The sequence below is a fragment of the Camarhynchus parvulus genome, chromosome 3 (assembly GCF_901933205.1).
Source record: "Camarhynchus parvulus chromosome 3, STF_HiC, whole genome shotgun sequence".
Taxonomy (NCBI): Eukaryota; Metazoa; Chordata; class Aves; order Passeriformes; family Thraupidae; genus Camarhynchus; species Camarhynchus parvulus.
The window spans coordinates 51,974,109-51,994,733 of record NC_044573.1 but is presented as its reverse complement, the minus strand read 5'-3'; the positions used below and the strand labels follow the sequence as shown (position 1 = coordinate 51,994,733).

Below are 20,625 nucleotides of genomic sequence, written 5' to 3'. Positions count from 1 at the left end.
GCACTAAGTGCTGCAGTAAGCATTCTTCAGAAATCCCTAAGTATAGACAGCAAGCTAAAATAGAAGTATCTTGAATCTGAAACATCCTGCCTTTTCCATGTTCTCAGGATTTTGAACTTCTCAGCTGAAAGCAGAGAAAGTAGCTTCCCTTCTGCCAGAGAGATGACCCTGACTCTGAACAGAGGTAAGCATTAGTTAATATATATGGAAGAGGGAAGTACTTGTTGAATGCTTGTCATAAGGACATACTTACAGTCTAATCTAAAGCATTGCTTTTAAAAACCTGGCTTTCAGTAATTTGGATTTTCATACTGATGGAGACAAAATCCAATTTCCCTGTTTTGGATCAACATGAAAGGGCCAGGGGAAGAAGTTACTCTGATGCCATGGTGATCAGCATGAATGGAATCATAGAATCATAGAATGGCCTGGGTTGGAAGGGACCTTAAAGATCATCTAGCTCCAGCCCCCTGCCATGCACAGGGACACCTTCCACTAGATCAGATTGCTCAGAGTTCCATCCAAGCAGGCCTTAAACACTTCCAGGGTCAGGGCATCCACAGCTTCTCTGGACAACCTGCTCCAGTGCTTAACCACCATCACAGTAAAGAACTTCTTCCTTATATCTAATCTAAAGATGCTTCTTTCAGTTTGAATCCATTCCCCCCTGCCCTGACACTACATGCCCTTGTAAATAGTCTCTCTCCAACTTTTTTTAGGTACTTTCAGGTACTGTAAGGCTGCAGTTAGGTCACCCCAAAGACTTCCACCCCAAAGCCTTCTCTTCTCCAGGCTGAATAATCCCAATTCTCAGCCTTTCCTCATAGGAGAGGTGATCCATCTCCCTAATCAACTTGGTGACTCTCCTCTGGAAGATCAAGCAGCAGCTACTGTTTCCATAAAAATGCAGGTTTCAAATGCATTTCAGCAAATTTCCAGTAACAGAATCATAGAATATTCTGAGGGAAAGGACAAACAGGGATCATCAAGCTCAACTCTAAGACGAATGAACCATATGGGGATTGAACCCTTGGTCTCTGTGTTCAATGAATACTTGATGTTTATCCCACATCAGTAGTAATCAAAAGGAATTAAATTTAGATTTAATGCTAAACACAAGCTGGACTACTCAGTTTTGTACTGTGAAGCTCTGCAGTGATTAGTATTTGATTTCCTTCTTTCATTTCTTTCAAGAACTCACTAAAAGCTTTTTTCCTGTTAGTTTGTTGGGGGTTTGGAATTTTATTTATTTTTTAACTGATTTCTGGGTTGTTTTTTTGGGCTTTTTTTCTGGGTTTTCTTTTTAGGTACTTCTCAATGCACAATTGTCCTAAGGCCTAGCAAGTTCTAGTTAACTCACTGAAACACAAAATTGTACCAACAATACCCTGAAGGAATGGACATTATTTGGCCAATACTGCCTACTTGAGCTACTCAAGTACAACCATCCTTAGCTATCAAGGTTAGTGGGTACAAGGGAAGAAGTACAAATAACAGATTGTAAACACGTTAAAATGTGTGACTGAAGTCTGCATAGACCAATTCTTATTTTTCAGGTCTACAGCAGAAATGGCTAGAAGCAATTCTTTTCTTTTTTTTTTTTTTTTGAGTTGCAGAGCAGTAAGTAAATTTTTTTTGCTAAAATCTAGGCCTTGCTTGACCTTAATAACAGCAAGCTACTTAAGTCAATAGTAACAAAGTTTCACAAATAGCACACAGTTTGTTTTAGTTGTCTTTATCTGATCTTTGCAGGTCCATCTTGAAATAGACCTGAATATTGTTAAAGCAGTAACAGGAAGAATAACAGTACAGGAGGACAGTCTTGGCCACTCAAGCTCTCCACTTCCCTGGGAATCCCTGAAGGCAAGCTGCACTAATCTCTGCTCCATCCTGCTGCACAGGGGCTTCTTATGAGACATGCTGTCTGTAAATGCTGCATAGAGATCACAAACTCTTCTGATTTTCAAACACCTGTGCTAACTCAAACCCAGCATTTGAATGAATGCAGCCATGCCAACACCCTCATCAGCCACCTGAAGACTTGATTCCAGTTTTATGCACAAGAGCAACATTTCAACCTTAGAAGTTAAGAACTATGTAAGAGCTAAGCAGTATTTCAAAGCAAGAGGTACATTTTTACATGCTAGCTATGCTGTCTAAATATTTTAGATCCCTTGTGACAGTTCATCATTCAACATGCTAGGAAGACAGGTTTCACTGGAACAGAACATACCTGCAAGGGTTTTTGCTTTTTTCTTTTACTGTGATGGAATTTAGAGATCTTAGTTCAGACTGGGGCCGTTTGATTAGGAGGTAGAAGAGAAGAAAGATAGGTTTGGAATCCAGTCTTAAGAAAACACTATAGTCCAAAATATACTCCAAAATTAAACAACAAGAGCCCACAGGAACCCTTCACTGACCTGGTCAAAGAGCTGTTTGCCTGTAGTGTTTGGCTGGATGGCAAACTCCAGCTCTGCATCCATAGTAACAACTCGAACGTTGATCTAAGGAAAAAAACAAAAAGCATTGTTTAAGATGCATTGAAAGTTACTTCTAGGTGTTAACACAGTCCTTTGTGTACAAGAGTCTCCACACTGATGCACTCCTGTAACCTCTATAATAAACACACTTAAGCCTCAATTAGAATCGTGTTATCACACCAGCAAACTTAATTGGGGCACTCATTCTGCTGTTTTAACCAAATTGGTCCACAGGTTTTCTTACTCAACACAGGATTGGACAGATCTTCTGGTTCAACAGGAGGGTATTTTAGACCTGACCCTTTCCAGGCCTAAACCCTCTTGGACTAAGAGCTACTGTGGATACACATTATAGCTGCCTGCAGGCCATCCCTTGGATTACGAGAGGCCCTAATGACTAAATTAAATTTAAGACTTATAATTTAACTTCCATTTATATTAGAGCTGGAATTAATCTGAGGTTTTAAAGGCAAAAGGCTGCAGATTATTCTTATAAAGCAATCAGCATTAACCTGATAAACGTTCATTCTTTCCCTCATAAAAATCTATTCAGCACATAAAAACAGCAGTAACAGGTACTGAATGATTCTACAGGGCAGGAGTTCAATAAGCTCTTGCTGTCAGTGAAGAAACAACATAACTAGATTTACTGCAATGGCACTGGACTGCAAGACAGAGGTTACTACTAAACGCAGAAGGCAGGAGTGTTTAATGACTAGAAAAAGTCTATTAGCAGTTAATCAGGACGCAAAAGCGGCAACTAATCTTGCAGGGAATGGCATAAGGAACAGTAAAACGGCAAATCGGGAAAGGATTATCTCCAACTGTTCTGAATACAGCTTGTAATATTATACTACTTCTCAAAAAAACCAACAATCTCAAAACAAATCTAAAAATCCCAAACATGTATGATTGAGTAGCACGGTTATGCTACAAGGCCAGACAACATGCAAGGTACAGGCAGATGAGACTTCATGACAATTTCCCAACAATTTGTAAATGCCACATGACAGAAAGACAAGGCTAAGAGACCAGGAGAGCCTGGCCCACATCTGAAGAAATGAGAGGTAAAAGAGGTAGGAGAGGAATAGGATCGCTCACTACAAAGCTCCGGCCTTCAGCAGTTCCCAGCAACTTAATTATATATGTTTAAACTCTAGGATAAACGTCAGATGTAACAATGTTACAATTAACACAGAATTGCGAATGAAACAAGTAAAATATATTACAAAGCTTTGCACTCCTTTTTCAACGAGACACTGAATGTTTAACCAACCTTCTTCAGTTTAATGGCGGAGCTGTCAATGTCAATGAATTTGATCTTAGAGATATTTTCCAAACTAAATGATTCTATGAAGGCATCAAGTATCTTTATAGAGTTGTTTCCTTTCTTCTGCTCCCACATGACAGAGTATCCTCCCAAAGAAAGATGACTGAAGACACTTTCCAAGTCCCAGGACCGCAGAATTGAACCAGAGAAGATGACTTAGTGACGCCACTTTTAAGCTGCATTTTTAAAGCACTGTCCTTTAAATTAGGACTTTAAAAAATTTCTTTAAATGCAGGATGGAAGAACAAGCAAGAAGGTGAAAGGAGTTCTTGGAAAAGCTAACTGTAGCATTTGAGATCATAATGGAGCACGGAGTTATGCTTAAGATTTTCCTCCTGTGCCTTAAGAAGCAAAGGTTTCCCAAGAAATGCTTCCAGTGTAGGAAGGGAGGGGAAGTTCAGATATCAAATTCTCTGGAATAGCAAGTCTGCAATTCAAAGATGTGACCTTAAAAAACACCTGTTGCTTAATCCCTCTCAACAATAAATCCCTAATCATATTCTAATCCCTTTCTACCCACTTCAAGAAAACATATGCTCATGGTCTTAGTTTTGTGCTGAGCAAGTTATTTGTACTTCTGGCTGAAACAACATAGAAGTGTAAAATAAGTATCACTTTACAAGCTAACTTAAAAGGAGGTGCTTCTTACTCCTTACCAGGAAACCTGCAGAAGGCTGGGTGAGTACAAAATTCCAGCTCATACCAGTATGTATTTTCCTCTATCTCTCCTTAGTGGTTTTCTGCTAGTGAAAAAAGTTAAACTCCCTTGTCTTGTTTCACTACAACCCTCAAAGACTGTAGGATCAGCTATATAGTGAGCTATTTAGTGCATTTAGCTGCTACATATTTAAAGAATTTATCTAGTATTAAGACCAAAAATTGTAGTCATCTGCTTTTCCAATTCAATCATTTAAAGTCAGAAGGATGCAGGAACATGACTACTTGGTTATCCAAATAGCTTTCAAGGACACTTGTGGCCTGCAGGTTAATTTCTGAGTTCTTTAAGGGCTGCATAACCATCAGGACAAAGAGGAATTTCCCTGGTGCTCTCAGACAAACTGCCAGCCACAAGACAGAGCAAGAAGAGACCTTCTGTGCCTTCAATGAGTTGATGACTGCCTGGGAATATCCTTTGAGTCTCCTTCCTGCCCTATTAAGCCCTCCTGGTTCTCATCTCCAAACCTTAGCCTTGACTTCAAGAACATAGTGATTTTAACCTTGTTTCTAAATGGATGTCCTACAACCACTCCATACAAGCTTTTAGCTGCAGAGAAACTCTTAGCAAAGCAGCAAACAGAGCTCAACCCACATGAAACCCTGGTTTAGACAGCCTGAAGAAACCTCAATGTCTGCTACACTGAGAGTCGATCAGTTTGGCACTCAGCTCAGACCAGATGAACTCCCCATGGCGCCAAGATGATTAAATCGACACCTGACGTGCTAACCAATTCAGGTATTGCTGGGGAGGAAAACAACCAAGAACTCAAACTCATTTCCATGAGCAACAAAAAGAGGAAGACACAGGACAACTTTCACAAGCGAAGTCCTGCTCACCCTGTCTAGGCAAGGCATGTCCTTTATAAGATCCTACCAAATCCTGGCAGCAATCCAGGACAATGTTGAAGCCATAAACAAAATGAAAACAGCTTTTCATTTTGAAGACCACAAGGGTGTGGAGAGAAGAGAATGGCACATGGCTGTTATACATGAAATAAGGGTTATATTAAAAAATATGTGCTTTTATGCACAAAACACACTAAAAATCCTGGACAGTAAGATGTAACTTCTTTCTTGATAGGTCAATGTCATAACACTTTATTATTCTGGGGGTTGGAAATAGATTATATTTAAAGTCCTTTCCAACCTTAACTATTCAATAATTCTACTTTTATGTCTGAGGCTAACACATTTAAAATGACAAATAGGGCCCTTAAGGTTTCCTTGTACATACAGAAACACTACAGAACACAAGTTTTTCCTCTTCCCCTGTCTTCGGATGCATAAAATTGCTAACAAATTTGATCCAGAAGGGAAAAAGCATGCTGTTGGAAAGGCAATGCCATTTGCACTAAAATGAAAAACTCCCCACGAAGCTGAAGAATTTAGTACACTGAAAGACTGAACACCATTCCATGACTTCATACTGGACTGTAATGTGTTAGCTACCTTACCAACTCCAACAAGAGAACAGAAGATGAAGGCCAGAGCTAGAGAGAACTTCAGAGTACAGTTTAAATGATTGTAACACTATGGAAAGCAATGGTAGTTAGAATGGAATCTTCTGTGCTTTAGCAATGCCCTTAAGTCATGCATTTGTTTCTTTTGTTGTCGATAAAACAACATCTTTTCTAATGCTAAGTCAGTAGATCAATCTGTGGGGCAGGTGCAGCCTTTCAGAGTCCATGCACATCAGTAGAGTAACTTGAAAAATCAAAGTGCCATTTGAAAAACATTCAGAAAACACTCTCTTAAGGAGGCAACACACTGCCAAGCAGCTGAGTGGCACCATGTCTGTGGAAGAATCCAGACCTAGATAGGAACCCAAGAAGACATTGCCTCTTCAACGCCATCCTCTCACAAACATCCAGTTTTCAGGTGCATTGGACCCTGAACACAAGCTGTAGTTTTTTCTAACATTGGATTCTTGAGTACCTTGGTGCAGAACCAGTATCTCATTGCAGGCAACACTGTATCTTTGAAGTTAACCATCCATCTGCTGATACTGCAGCTCCACTGAAAAACATCCCACACTAAAGGGAAAGGGGCAGGGAGAACAGGATAAAAACCCCTCAGCTCTCAGACACACTATGCTATTGTGGATATTCTGCACCCTGATGCATGTAATCGAATAGTTCACTTGCATAATAAAATAGTTCAGTAAAACCACGAAGTTGTGTGAGTCATTTAAATAAAACCATACAATTTAATTTCAGTAAATACATATGATAAAGGGCACTAAATACCAACTTTTACCCATTAACACAGGACAAACCGGTACTTAACTGTGTCACTTATCATTGTCATTAGGCAGGTCTAAATGCCTTAGACAATGCTCAGGAATGTTTTCTCCCTCTTTCCAAGGAGGAAGAAAGACCAGAGTCTCCTAAACAGCAGGTTTCCAAGCACTGTATCTTTCCAAGTGGTGGCAATTGGCAGTGGAGAAACCTAATAGACATGTCTTGTTTCTTCAGTCACTGGATGTCTGGAAATCTCAGGAGTCACTGGCACATTTAAGCAAATCAGCCACATTTTGAACTGCTGTACTGCACAGCACAGCACATTCTATGAAAAATAGCGTGCAGAGCTGTTAAGCCTTTTTGCACACACACTGACTGCATGGATATGGACTTGCCTATACTGAAGGAATACAGAAGTCTTAACAAGGAGGACGCAGTGGCATTAATAATAGTATTAAGAAAGTAGTAGCATTAATCCTCACTTCTGCAGGTCTACTCTTTCACCAGGCAAGCAGCAACTACTAATGGAATAAATAACAGGCAAGCTTCTTGGCCTGGGCTGCAATGCATCTGCAAGGACAAAGTAATCTCATTTTGACCTTAGCAACCAGAGCTGTTCACAGACGCGTGGAGTGATTAAGTATCTGGTAATAGGAAAAACAACTTCATGCAGCAGCATCAGAAGGGCAATGAAACTGCTCTCTATTCTTCCACATTCCATTCAGTAGTGTTCACTGGTTCCAGGTCCAACAACAAAGAAAGACATTGTCCTAACTGATGGAGTAACTGTTGTCCCAACTCCGGGAAACTGTTATGGGAAAATTTTCAACTTTGAGGAGGGAAAAAAATCCTAGCAGCTTCAGAGTCAGAGCTAATCTGCTAACACTTCAGTATCTGCATTCCTCTGTCCTGCACATGTTACTTAAGTCAACAGGTAATGGTTCAGAGACTGTGCAGAGAAGACAACTCTGAGAAGGTAAGTAGCACAAATAACATAGAAGCAACTGCAGAAATATTAGTTCAATTTATGGTATACTTAAGAATGTACTTTATGAACACCAGCATATCAAGAACACACCACCTGGAGACAATTCTGTTTCTTCTCTGACAGAATAACCTGTCTGATGGATCAAATAAAATCTAATAACATATTTGATGCGGTGCCATACAACACAGACTAGGCATACAAGAAATCTGAGCCATGTGAAATTACAACCAAATGACAAGCTGTGCACCTACATTCTCCATAGCTTCCTTCAGAGCAGGAGACAAATGTCATAAATATCAAGCAAATGATCAATTCCATTCGCAGCTGCAGGATTGCCAAAACACAGCTTCCCTCTCAGCTGGGCTCAGCACCTTCATCTTGCTGAACTACAGCAGGGACACATATTCTGACCTTTTCCTGTCAAGTCAGGTCTTGAAAAGGGGATGTGAGTGTGGTAGGATTGAGGGAATAAGAAAACAAAGTTTTCTCACAATCCCTGGAAGATGGACTGCACTTAAAAGATCATGAACAGCACCTAGTCAAGAACAAATAAGTCTTTTGGGAGGACAGCACTGGAAATCAAGGATGTTGGTAGGTCTGAAAAATAGCTACAAGTGTTACACTTGGAGAGGTGAGAATGGATAAGAGGCAGAGATGAACAAATTACAGGCTTGCAAACAATGGGCTACAGCAGGACTGTAGAGAAGGATGTGGTTTATAATAATCCCCAGAAAAACACATTTCCTGGTGTGATGCTATTACATAGAGGGGAAAATTACATTCTTGAGTGTATTTGTCACCGGAAGCATTACAGCAGGTGACTATTCTGTTCTGCCTGCCTCGATGACTTGCTAGATGGAATGCTGTCACCTAAATCTGAATGCTTCTTTTGCAAGGGGGCAAGTTAATCAAGGAAAGTCTACACTGACCTACAGGTCAAGTGTTTCTGGCTTGGTTGCCAGTTGGGTTTTTTTTAATCTGCGTGTGTCTGGGGCTTTTTATTTGTTTGTGGGGGTTTTCTGCTTGTTTCAAACTAGATTTTATTTTTAAACATGTCAGTGATCCCTTTCCAAATGGGAGTTGTCTGAAACATGACATGTTTTATATAGAAGACTATAAAAACTTCTAAACCCACATGGAGGAAACCAGCAAAAAGCCCTCTTATTGCAGGCTGGGTAACATGACAAGAAGCAATAATTGCTGGAGTGGTAAGACATTATGATATTATGTAGCCACTTCCATGCAGCCTTCAGAAAACACAGGTCCAAGTCCTTCCCAGTGCTACATTTTTATGATTTAAAGGATGTCCAAGAACCTGAAATGAGAAGGCAAATGACAGACCCACCATTTCTCTTCTGGGGGAAGGAGAATCTGGCTCCTATGAGAATGGGAAAGACCTGCACAGCCCAGCAATGAAGAAAGCCTTTCACAGGCTCCCATGGCAGAACCTTTCATGCACTGCCTGCCTCACACGGAGCAATTCAGAGAGGGCAGTGGCAGCACAGCAGCCATGAGCCTTCCCCTGCACACTGGGGAGCAGTTTGCGGACAAGGAAGAAGAGAGCCTCAGCAGCTCACAAAATGTGAACTGCAGACAGCCTCACTGGCCTCCCCCTGGCTGACAAGGCAAGCTGGTTGCACCCATTTGGCCGACCCAGTTTCCCAGCATACCATGCTAAATCAAAATAGCCCTCTGTGAACTGAAGGACGCGTTCCATTTCAGATCTCATTGTGTTAAACATTGCTTCCTCATTGCAAATAAATGGGAACATTAAGTCACGTTCCAATGGAATTCCTCAGAGTCCATGAAGCAGTTAGGTATTGCTGCATTTGCAACAGGTAAAATTAGAGCCGAGTAGGCTGGTCTTTGTTCCTCAAAACCTTGCTTACTTTCCCAGGAGAGGGAGAAATACCACTGAGGTTCAATTGAGTTGTATATGATAATCTAGAATCTAGTAGTGACTTTAAAATTGTCCAGTACTATTGTTAGCTTTAACTACTAGTCAGCTTTAATGCAGCAGCTTGCAGAATCATATTTTCGGTGGTACTAGTCCTCAGTATTTAAGGAGCAATAGCTATATCAGTTATACTTAACTGAAATTCCTTAAGTTTAGTCAAGGCAATAGGAGCCCAGGTATTTGCTCTCATGTATGGTGAAAACCACAACTTTTTTGTGGCAGTTTTTCGGAAGAGAAATAAAGTACTTTGAGGGGAAGCCAAGAAAAATTTTGGAGTGAAATGTGAAATCTAGACTTCTGGATGAAGTGGAGGGAGGGGGGTTCATGTGAGCAGGAAAGCCTTCAATACCCAGATGTGGGGAGTCATCCAGAAATTCCAGTTTTAACAAAGTGGGTAGAATTTTCAGGATGAACTTCCCCCTCCCTGCCTACATATACAAACAGGCCACAAGACAGCAAATCCATGGAGCTCAGTACTGCAGCCATGCCACTTAACTCTTCTTTATAATGTAGCATGAAACTGTCCTTATAATTAAACATAAACATAATCCTAGAAGGCAAATTCAAACTTTTTTTATGTTTAGATGTGCAGCAGATGCCAAACTAAATTACATGCCTATCTCAGTTCCCTTAATGAAGGCTTACTATCTCCTCTGTCAGTATGTAATAACTGCATAGTAGGCATCTGCGTGAAAAATCAAGAAGCAGCCATGGCTGCAATTCAGTTCTTTATCTTAGGTCAAGCAATGACACTTTGCATGCCAAAAGATCATGAAGATTTCATGCAGGTGTGGCAAGTGCAAGTGACAGTACATCTCTGATAGCCCTGGCTCCCAAATGCCTAGGCCCCAAACAGACTTCCAGCATTCTCCACCTCTGGTCTGTACAGTTAACAATAACTGCTCAGTGAAACAATAAAACCAAGCAAATACTCTTCCCAGAAAAAAAAAATTAAAAAAAAAAATTTAAGAATCTTTCTCCAGTCACTGAAGATTCCCCCCAACTCTTTCCTAACAAGCAAACAGCATCATTATGTCTCACACCAGGAACAAGTTGAAAAACTGGGAGATAGAGGCCTATCTAAAACTTTAAAATTCAATTTTTTTTTTTAAAATGCAAATTTCTCTAGGCACAGCTCTATGTTCTGGCAAGACATGAAGCAATGCAGAGTAAGTCTGAAAGGCCCCAGGATACTGCCCTTGAACAAAGCCCTGTACACTCAAGGAGCCCAGGTGTTTTTCATGCAAAACACTTGCCCTCACTCTATGTGAGGGATGTAAGAATTATTTACTTTGAACACAATATTATGAAGAAGCAGGAGGGCTTATGGTGTTTCATTGAAATACATTAATGTTCACTTTAAAGACTCTCTGATGCTGTATAATACTCCATTAGCATTTTCAGAATATCTGTGTACAAGCAGCAGTCTGCTCTTTAAAGGAGGAACACACAGCCAGTGACAACAGGCTCAACATAGCACCACTGCCTGGATGTGTCACTTGCCCTCAATGGATGCTAGGATGGATTTAGGAACACAGAGTGCAGCCACAATAGCTCCTTTGTACATAAAGAACAAATACAGAGGAAAGCTAGAGGCCACTGGATCAAACTCCTGCATACACAGACTGTTTTATCATGACAGCTGTTGCATCTAATTAAACATAATGAAGTTGTGAGACTAAGGCTTTACACATGAAGTTTACAGCAAGTCCCATAAACAATCCTCAAATAAGCCTTATCTCAAGAAGTTGCTCAGAATCCAGAATGGATCAGATCTTCTGCTGTCTTCCATCAGAAACATAAGCATGAGGCCAAGTTCAGATAATATAGAGTTTATTAAGTTTTATCATAATTTCAGAGTCTTCTAAATAATTTAACATCTCCAATATTTACACTACATAAAGCAATATCATCCTTCTGCAATCCCCTTGAGAGAAAAGAAAAAATAAATTAGTATCTTACAGTCTAGATCTGGAACACAAACATCATTTTATGCCTCTGCTTGGCTTTTCACTTGGAAGCAACAAACACATGACAATTTCTGTAAAAGGTGAACTCCACAGGACAAACTCACAACAACCAGAGCAGGATCTGAAGCTGTGAATAATCTAAATAAAAGCCACAATAGCCTTAGAACTTCCCCTGAATCCGAGGCACCAATACTGGTGCCTTTTATTTCAATGCTTATGCAGAGATCTATGTTCTAGAGGGCAATGTGCATGGAAAACCCAGTGGCATTACAGAGTCAGAAGTCTGACAGCAGCAACAGCCTGACAGCACACAGCTCTCAACACTTTCAGTAGACCCTGTGGTGGTTGTTCTTCTGGGGTGGAAGAGCAGCACATTGGAACAGGGTGAGCTGAGTGAACACAAGGATTACCTGTGACTTACTCTCGCACAGGACTATGTCCTGGGAGTTTAAGGCATCCAAGAAACAACTACTGGAGAAATGTTCTCAATAACTGTACTCTTCTCAGATAGAGATGTTACAGGGCGCAAAGCCATATTTTCATCAGATGTGAACTGGAAGAAGATCAAGGATGCTCAAATAATTACCATGCAAGGATCAACTAAGCTAGCTAGGACTTCTCTTTCTTTGGAAGAAAATTAACTGAGGCAAGAACATAAGAGCATATAAACTCCTGAGCTACATGAATAGACTAGACAAGGAACATATGTTCATGTAGCACTGTAGCAAGAAGGCTTGTAGATAACTTTCCAAACAATGTGAAGGTTATCTAGGACAGCCCTTGTTAAAATATACTATGGATGCTGGAGTTCACAGGGTTTTGAAGCAAGACTGGACAAGTTCACAGAAATCCATTTAGTAACTCATTATATAGGACTTTTCAACCTCCAATACCTCAGAGGAAAGCAACAGTGCATATCTTTGAAATACTCTTCCTCAGGCATCAGCTTTTGGCCAACATCAGAGGTGTACTATTAGGCTACAAGGGCTTCTGCCTGACCTACAAGGCCAGCCATGTTCATATAGACATCAAAGTGCAGAAGGAAAATGAACTCCATTTACTTAGGGAGAAATAGCAGTGCAACAAGTCACACAAGGCCCAGTAATGATGTTTGTTCATTCTGCATTCTAGATACAAATCCTTTTGTCAGAGAGATTTTTGTTTGATATTCCACCCTTCTGTTTTACCTGTTCCATATCAGCCTCTTTCATTTTACCCAGGGACTTCAGTGGAACACGCTTCATGGCATTTGTGACATTTCTTAGTGGGGTTTTGTGATGTGATCACCTCTGACAGCTTGATAATCTGATCTATGTGCAATACACTACAATGCTTCCACTTCTCAAGCAGGTACTTCAAACAGCATGCAACAGGTACTATTTGCTCCCAGATAAAGGTAGGTCATGGCAAGTCCTGGAATGTCACCTAAGCACAAAGGTATTGCTCTTGAGCAGTTACAAATCATAAAGGAAAAGTGACTGCAAGGACTGGCAAAGTACCAAAGTACCCCTTTGTAACCTATAAAACAGCTTAAGGGCTTCTGAGATGAAACTCTTCCCCCTCCCCTCACTATTGATGTGTGATGGCAAACAAATACGCTCCAGTGGTTCCCAAAGTGTACCTTGAGCACAGTGACAGCAGATAAAGTACCTTTCAAGAGTTTGTCTGCACAGCTGTGACAGTTGTTATGGAGGAAGATCTATTCACCCCCACACTGAGTATCAATTATGCAAACCACTCCACCACACACCACAGTTTGTGCAGCAGGAACTCTGCACAGCCACTTATCTCTACAAAGACAAGAAGTTAAGCCAGCTAAGTGTACTCAGCTAGGTGTTGAAGAACAACTTTAACTCCCACAAATAACTCTGAAGACCAGAACTTACAGTACAGGCTTGAAGTCATCTACTGGGCTACACAGGCTACCAGGTGCCTGGGTTCAAAAGTGAGATTTTTTTAGTCTCTGCTTCTTCAGGTGGCAGACAGCTCACAGACCTGCTCTCTGCATCTACACAGCAGTGGTGTCTTGGCCACTGCTGAGCCACTCTAGAGTTTTGTACGCCTGCTCAAGATTCAGCAACAGGACATCCATCCACTCATCCCCAGAGAATTCTCTCTCACACTCATTTCACACTGAGGTTAAAAAAACTACAGCAAGCATGGACTTCTTCAAGCAAAAACAAGAAAAGAAGAGATGATGATAGTAACACCTCAGAGTTTTACACAATAGCTACAACACTTGCTCGTGAGAGGGAGAAGTAAATGCACACAAACCAAACAGGGCAATCACACACTCCCCTCTCAAAGGAAGCAAAAGGCTGCAGACCTTGTGTAGGGGAGTTAGTATCTCTTCCACTGAGCCTACGCAGTAGGTAGGCAAATACAAGTCCATGGTCATCAGCAAGCTTTTCTTACTTACTCAATTAGAAAGCAGAGTCCTGCATGTTAATTCTTAGAGTCAGGATTTTTCCTTAATGGACAGCTGTTACTATGAGGTGTCCATCAGCCTCAGCTGAGCACCTCAAAGATGAGAGCGGATGCAGAGAAGGCAAATGAATTTCCCCACTATGAAGTAGGAACTAGAAAGAGAAACAAAATCTGGATCTGAACAGATGAGCAATATGGAGGCAGCATGGTTAGTTGTTACACTGAGCTATGCCTTGTTTCCAGCCTCATATAGGAACAACTTTTCCCTTTCCTAGGTGCATACACTGCTGTTCTTCGTACTTCTCAGCTCACAGGGTAAATGTTATCTGTTGCAGAAACCAGGCTTAAAAGCAAGCACACAACACAGCTAAAAGCTAAAGCACATTACTTAACAGTGTGCAGCGTGGTTCAGTGATCCTGGGCAGTGCTGCCTTCCATCAAGGTCAATCGAGTGATTATGGGATTTACAGTGCATGTAAAGCTCTCTGGGCACAGAGTGCCAAACAAGAATGACACGGATGTGGGAATCTTCAGTGGTCATCAAGAAGTCTTATTCTCAAAAAGTCCTGACATATCACAGCTTTTTTTCATGGACAAAGGAAGATGTTCATGTGGGTGGAGGAAGAGAACAGAACAGGAAAGCTTATCTCCCTCCTTTGACCTTTAAGAAGGTTAAGAAATTCTTTAATTAGTGACTAACATAACAGTTAACACCCTTGGTTTCTCTGTAGCAGTTAACATCCCACAACAAACTGCCCTCGGAAATGCTTACTCAGCTCACACAGTAAATAAGGGTTTTGGCAAACTGTGAACTAATTCTCTTATAACTTATTCATCTCCTTACATTTACTACTCATAGAATCCTCCACCTTTCTTTTGCAGCAGCGAGTGACGCATTTGGCAAATGTAAGGGAGCTCTGGCATTTGGCAAATGGAAGCTTCCTTGGGTTTCCATTTTGCCCCAGAGTGAGTATACATCTCCTGGTATCACATACACCATACACTGTATCGCCTGATGGACTGCAATTGGTGCTTACAAGGGTAATATTTTATTCTTGACTAAATCTATAGCCATTCATAAACTAAGAGTATTTTAATTGATTTGGAACACTTAAAGATATGAAAAAGTATTTTTATTTCAGTCCACTTACAGGGATCTGCTTTAAAGAGCTCTGAGATAAAACCACTATGTGTAGATAGAAGACACATAGTCAAGAATAAATTGAGAAGATCTTGGAACAATTAATAATAATAATAGTTTATATGTAGAAATAAATTCCTGTCACTACACTTGCATATTTTTTTTGGCCAGCTTATCGAAAACTTGTTAAATTTTAATGCCATAGTCTGCTCACAGACAGATAAAGGTTTGGCAGAAGACCTGTATTCTGAAAAAACAACTTGAAGACAGCATGCATGTATATTCAACATCAAACAGGTATGGAGGACTTGTCTAACCACTTAATGCCTAGCACACACCAGCCCATTATTATCATTAACAACACAGGGCTGGGAAAACCCTTTTGAGACATCAGTTCCAGTTCCCCACTCCTACAGGCAGCAGCATTAAATTGTGTACTGTCAAATTTTATCTTGAGGATGTTAGGTCTTGGAATAGTCTTCTAATAAGATCAACAAAGAAGGGGAAAAAAAATCCTACCCACTCACAACCCCCTCCCCCTCCCCATACATGCTTAATTGTTCTAAAAGTTTAAAGTTTCTTAAACCACAAATTGTGCTTAAAGCAATTCTTTCTCCTCTTTGGCATTTAAATTCCTTACATTTTACTACACAGGTGAAGGAAGAGATAATTCCTTGAATTCTACCAGGCTGAAATAGCCAAGCACCCTCTTATCTTAAGGTGGAATTCTGTCTGTGGTCATCCCAAATCCACTCTCGAGATTTTGCTTTGAATTTGTCTGTCCTGGGCACAGGTAAGAACCTACATTAAAGGACAGCTCTCACTAGAATCTTCTATTAATGCCTTCTGTCAGAGAAGCCCTACATATTGCAGATGACATGAACAACAGGACAGTTATACTACCACTGATTAATCCATCTCCTTCTAACCTATTTAGTGAGGCACCTTCTTTCCCCACCCCTCCAAGTTTAACTCTATGCAAAGGGAGCTTATTACCCCAGTCCTTCAATTCCCTGTATATGCTGGCCCTCTGCATCAATGATGCTTCCCCCCCAGCAGCGTGACATGAACAGATTTCATTACTATGTTCAGCTTTCTGACCACAGGCCGTTAATAAAGGTATTAAAAAAGGTGCCTCTGGATATTATTCACTTGTATTTTCTCTTTAGGACCAAAAGCTGCTAGACTGCATTTACTGCTGTCCTCTCTTTACACAGTTTTATATACCTTCACACAAGTATTAGAAGGTCTTGTGTGACACCACATCAATCAAATGCTATGCTGCAAAGCTAACTCAATTTCTTGTGAAGCTTTACATTTTGTTTTTTCCTTCCAAGAGGAAACAAAAACCCCCAAACCCAAACCCACCAAACAAAAAAATCCACCTTCAATAAAGTAACCAAGAATGCTGGTAGATCAGATCAAATTAACAATTCTATAGACCCGAGATCACATTTCCTTCTCCTTCGGTAAGCACTGTTCATTAGCCCGCAGCCATGCTGTTCTAGCCACAATTTATTAGATTGGCTTGTTTTGCAAGAGGATACAATCTACCTAAAACACCATCAGAAATAAACTAGTACCATGAATCTAGGAAAAATGCACAGAGCACACAGACACTCCAATACTGAAACGAAGCAAGGCTGAGCAAGTAAGTTTATTCAGCATTTCACTCATTTCCAGATAACACAGCGAGATTTGGACAAGATGACACCTTTTGCATTTCCTTACAAAATAATTCACTACCTGTAAAGCCTAATGAACCTCTGTACAGACTAGATAGAAATCATGCATCTGAACTGTTGATGAACTCCCAGCCATAAGCCCTCATGAACTGGGTATAGGTTATATATTTATAGCTTACCTTGGAGAGACCTCATTACTTTGTAACTGTTACACATGGCAGAATGGCTGTGTTAAATTACATATTAACATGTGTCTATATTAACAAATATGCTTATTTCAGTATTATTTTCTGGACTTTTACTAAAATTTATTTTGAGCATGGTAAACATGCATCAGATACAACTAATTGTGATCAAATGTTACCACAGACTCGGGAAGTCAGCTTTCTAGCACTTCACTTTGGTACTCAATTAAGATACAAAATCACTAATGTCCCACTGTTAATGGATTCACTAGTTGTTTACTAGTGAAATAATAAATTACAAACATGATCAGTAAGTTTTGTGGGCACATTTATAATTTTTGTTAAAACAATAGTTTTACATAAAGGTTTAGCTTATTGGGTTGTGGGTGGAGGGGCCAGAGGGGAAGGTGTTGCCAAAATTTTGCTTTCTGTCATCATAATCTTACCTTGTAAATAACTGATGACCAGTGTGTGAGACTTCACACAGCAGCATGAAGTCTGCCAAGCAATACCATATTTACTTATGCCATGTAGACAAGACACATGCAAACAAGCACAGGTAATAAATATTTAGCATCCATGCTAAATACCCAGCAGAAAAACACTGCTTCCCTGTGCATCCCAAGAGGTCGTGCTATCATTCCTCATACATGCCAAAGGCTGTTGTCACATTCGTCCTGAGCACAGTTCTGCCTCTGGAGTGACAGCTTTACATCCTCTCTCCATGCAAACTGACACGAATCCTATTTAGCTGTATTAAGATTAAATGAGCTGAGTTGGGAAGGATCCAAATCCAGCCTCAGTCTAAAGCAGACAGAGTGAACAGTGTGTTTTACTAAAATAGCCTCTGCAAAATTCCTCTTTTCAATTTACAATAAACTGGCAGTTAGCCCCACTGAACAGCAGATTAAATAAGAAAAAGGCTCATATTTACAAAGTATTCACACAGAGTCTGGGCCATAAATCCCAGCCAGTAGGTCACATCTCAGAAGTCTTTACAGTACTACTGTCCTTCCCCAGTGGATGGTGGGTTACACCATCCACCTTTGTTATTCACTGGCTACTCGGCTAAGAAACAAAGAAAAATCACCATCTCTGAGGGAATACAAACCTAGCACTGCCAAGCAAAAGGATAAACACAGCTGTATTTTTTTAAGAGATTAAAGAGTTTTTGTACACCTATCCATGGCTTCCAGTGCGACTTAGTCCTAAACCAGGATTTCAGATTATTCTAACCAGGATATTTCAAGAAAGCACTCTGTAATTAGCAAACGGCTAACAAGGCAGAAAGAGATTATTCACACACAACCTTTTATATCCATACTTTATAAATTATATATTTGCTTCTGCAGTTACACAAGGGCCCTCTCAGTTAGATGTTATTACATGCAGCAATATATCACCTCCTACTGATGAAATACAACCAGAGAGACTGAAGATTTATCAGTTCTTAGGACTGAGCACAGTTTGGTTTTGGAGTGTTTTTGTCTTTTGTTGGGTTGGCTTTTTTTTTCGGTAGGTTTATAGAAACTGCTATGTAAGTTAACCTAAATGCTTTAAAAAAAAGTTCAACTAACTTTAACGTTATGGTGATAAAACATCAATTACTTATTACCAAAGATAAGCTTGTTTGCTCTTATTTCACATTTCATTTAAGCGAGCTAATACTCACACAAGTCCTTCACTGCATTGCAATTTAAGAAATATTGCCTCTATTGAAAATAGATAGTAACAACAATCTGTCCTGATTATGCTCTTCAAAGTTCAAAAGTGCGTCCGCTCCAACGACTGCTCAAAGCTCCGCATTAGGCACTTGGCTCCCCAAGGGAATTACCGTCTCTAACCGGCACAGTAGCTGCAGACTTTAAAATAAAACAAACAAACCCACGAGAAGGTCGGAGGAGGAGGCGGTGAGGAGGTGGTAGTGTCAAGAGAAAGAAGGAGGGATAAAAAGACCGTTCAATTGAAAAAAAAAAAAAAATCCAACCAAAAAAGGAAACAGGTCTTCGATAACGGCTGGTAAAGACCAGTGTGGAGAACTTTTATTAAGAGTCCCTAGCATTTAGTTTTTAGATCGCAAAACAAGGAGGGAACAAGCTTTTTCCTATGTTTACAGATGCATACATGCGTCCTGTAGATAAATGCAGAGGCCACAAGCATACTAAATGGCAGCCGGCGCAGTTGTATCATCTCTCGTTAAGCGGGAGCGTGATGAAACCTCTTCTTTCGAGAGTTACTCGGCAGCTCTGTGCATGTCTGGCACGGAAGCGCTACAAGACGGAGCAATCCACCGCCTGATCTCTGGAGCACAGAGATCCGGGGCTCCGCGCTCCCTTTCCCGGTGGCGGGACGGCGAGGAGATCCTGCAGCCCACCCGAGCCGCCTCCGTCCCGCCCGCGGCCCTGCGCCCGCAGGCAGCCGCCCTGGCGATTCCTCCCTCCCTCCCTCCCTCCCTCCCTCCCTCCCGCTCCGAGCAGCCGTTGATGTGGCTCCCGCGCGGGGTGCCCGCCGCTCCCTCCCGGCGCCGCGCACAACTTTCCCGGGCGCTCGAGTCCAAACGGCCCGTGCAGCCGCGGGGAGCAGGGAGCGGGGCTCTGCCCTTCCAGCCCGGCAAAAGCCCGTGCCGCGACTCCCGGAGGTGACCGCCCCGCCGAACGCCCGAGCTCGGGCAAGCCCCCGACGCCCAGCGCCGGGCGGGCCCCGGTGCGGCCCCGCGGAGCGCCTCCCTCCCACCGCGCCCCGCTCACCGGCTTCGGCATTTTGAGGGCTGCTGGTGCTTCTGCTACTCCCGACACAAACGTTCATGCAGCGCCTGCCTCGCCTCTGCCGAGCGCCCCGTGCGGAGGAGGTGCAGGAGGAAGGAGCCGCTCCCGGCCACGGCGGCAGCGCAACCCGCGAGTGCGGCGCCGGCCGCCCGGCGGCGGGTTAAGTACGGCAGGTGGGGCCCGGCCGTGACTCACCGCCGCCGGCCATTGCCCGCCGCTCCCCCCGGCGCCTGCCGAGCGCGGCACCGGCCTCGCCCAGCTGCGGGGCACCCCCGCCGGCTTCGCTCCGACGTCCCCGGCGCGCAGGGGGCACCGCGGCCCGCAGCCTCCGGCAGCCCCCGAGCCCCTCGCCGTGAGGGACGGGCGGGCGGGAGACAGGGGCGGGGGCGGCGCCGCCCCGACCCCCGGGCACGGCCGGGCCCCGGGGCCTGTGTGGCCCCTCCGAGCACGGCCCCCGCCCCGCCGGAGACCCCCGGCCCCGTCGCCTTGTCCTGCCCTGCCCTGCACTGCCCTGCCCTGCACCTGCCGGGGCCGCGCTGGGGTCGGCGCCTCCCAAGCCGGTGGATGGCACGGGGAAAGCGTTCGTCCGGCACAGAGGTGATGCCTTAGGGATGGCCTGTAATAGTTGCTGTGTTTCTTGAAGTGCGAGGTCAGAAAATATGATTACTTAACAAAACACAGGCTTGCTTTGTGTAGTAAAGCATATTTTCTGCAATGTCAGCAAAAGAGAAAACTTTGAA

At 42.4% G+C, this 20,625-nt stretch overlaps 1 protein-coding gene across 2 annotated transcripts in view; it reads right to left on the bottom strand.

The window, feature by feature from the left end:
- EZR (ezrin) overlaps positions 1-20,147 on the bottom strand; it is a 37,154-nt gene extending 17,007 nt beyond the window's left edge. The window contains exons 1-2 of one of the 2 annotated variants that reach the window (XM_030945843.1): positions 19,868-20,147; positions 2,421-2,504 (exon numbers count right to left, since the gene is read on the bottom strand). In XM_030945843.1, the coding sequence (XP_030801703.1) occupies positions 2,421-2,504; positions 19,868-19,879 (96 nt within the window). In that variant the 5' untranslated portion in view covers positions 19,880-20,147. Of the gene's footprint in view, positions 1-2,420; positions 2,505-19,867 lie in introns of those variants that run through there. The other variant, XM_030945844.1, reaches the window with a different exon arrangement.
- Positions 20,148-20,625: the final 478 nt, after the last annotated feature.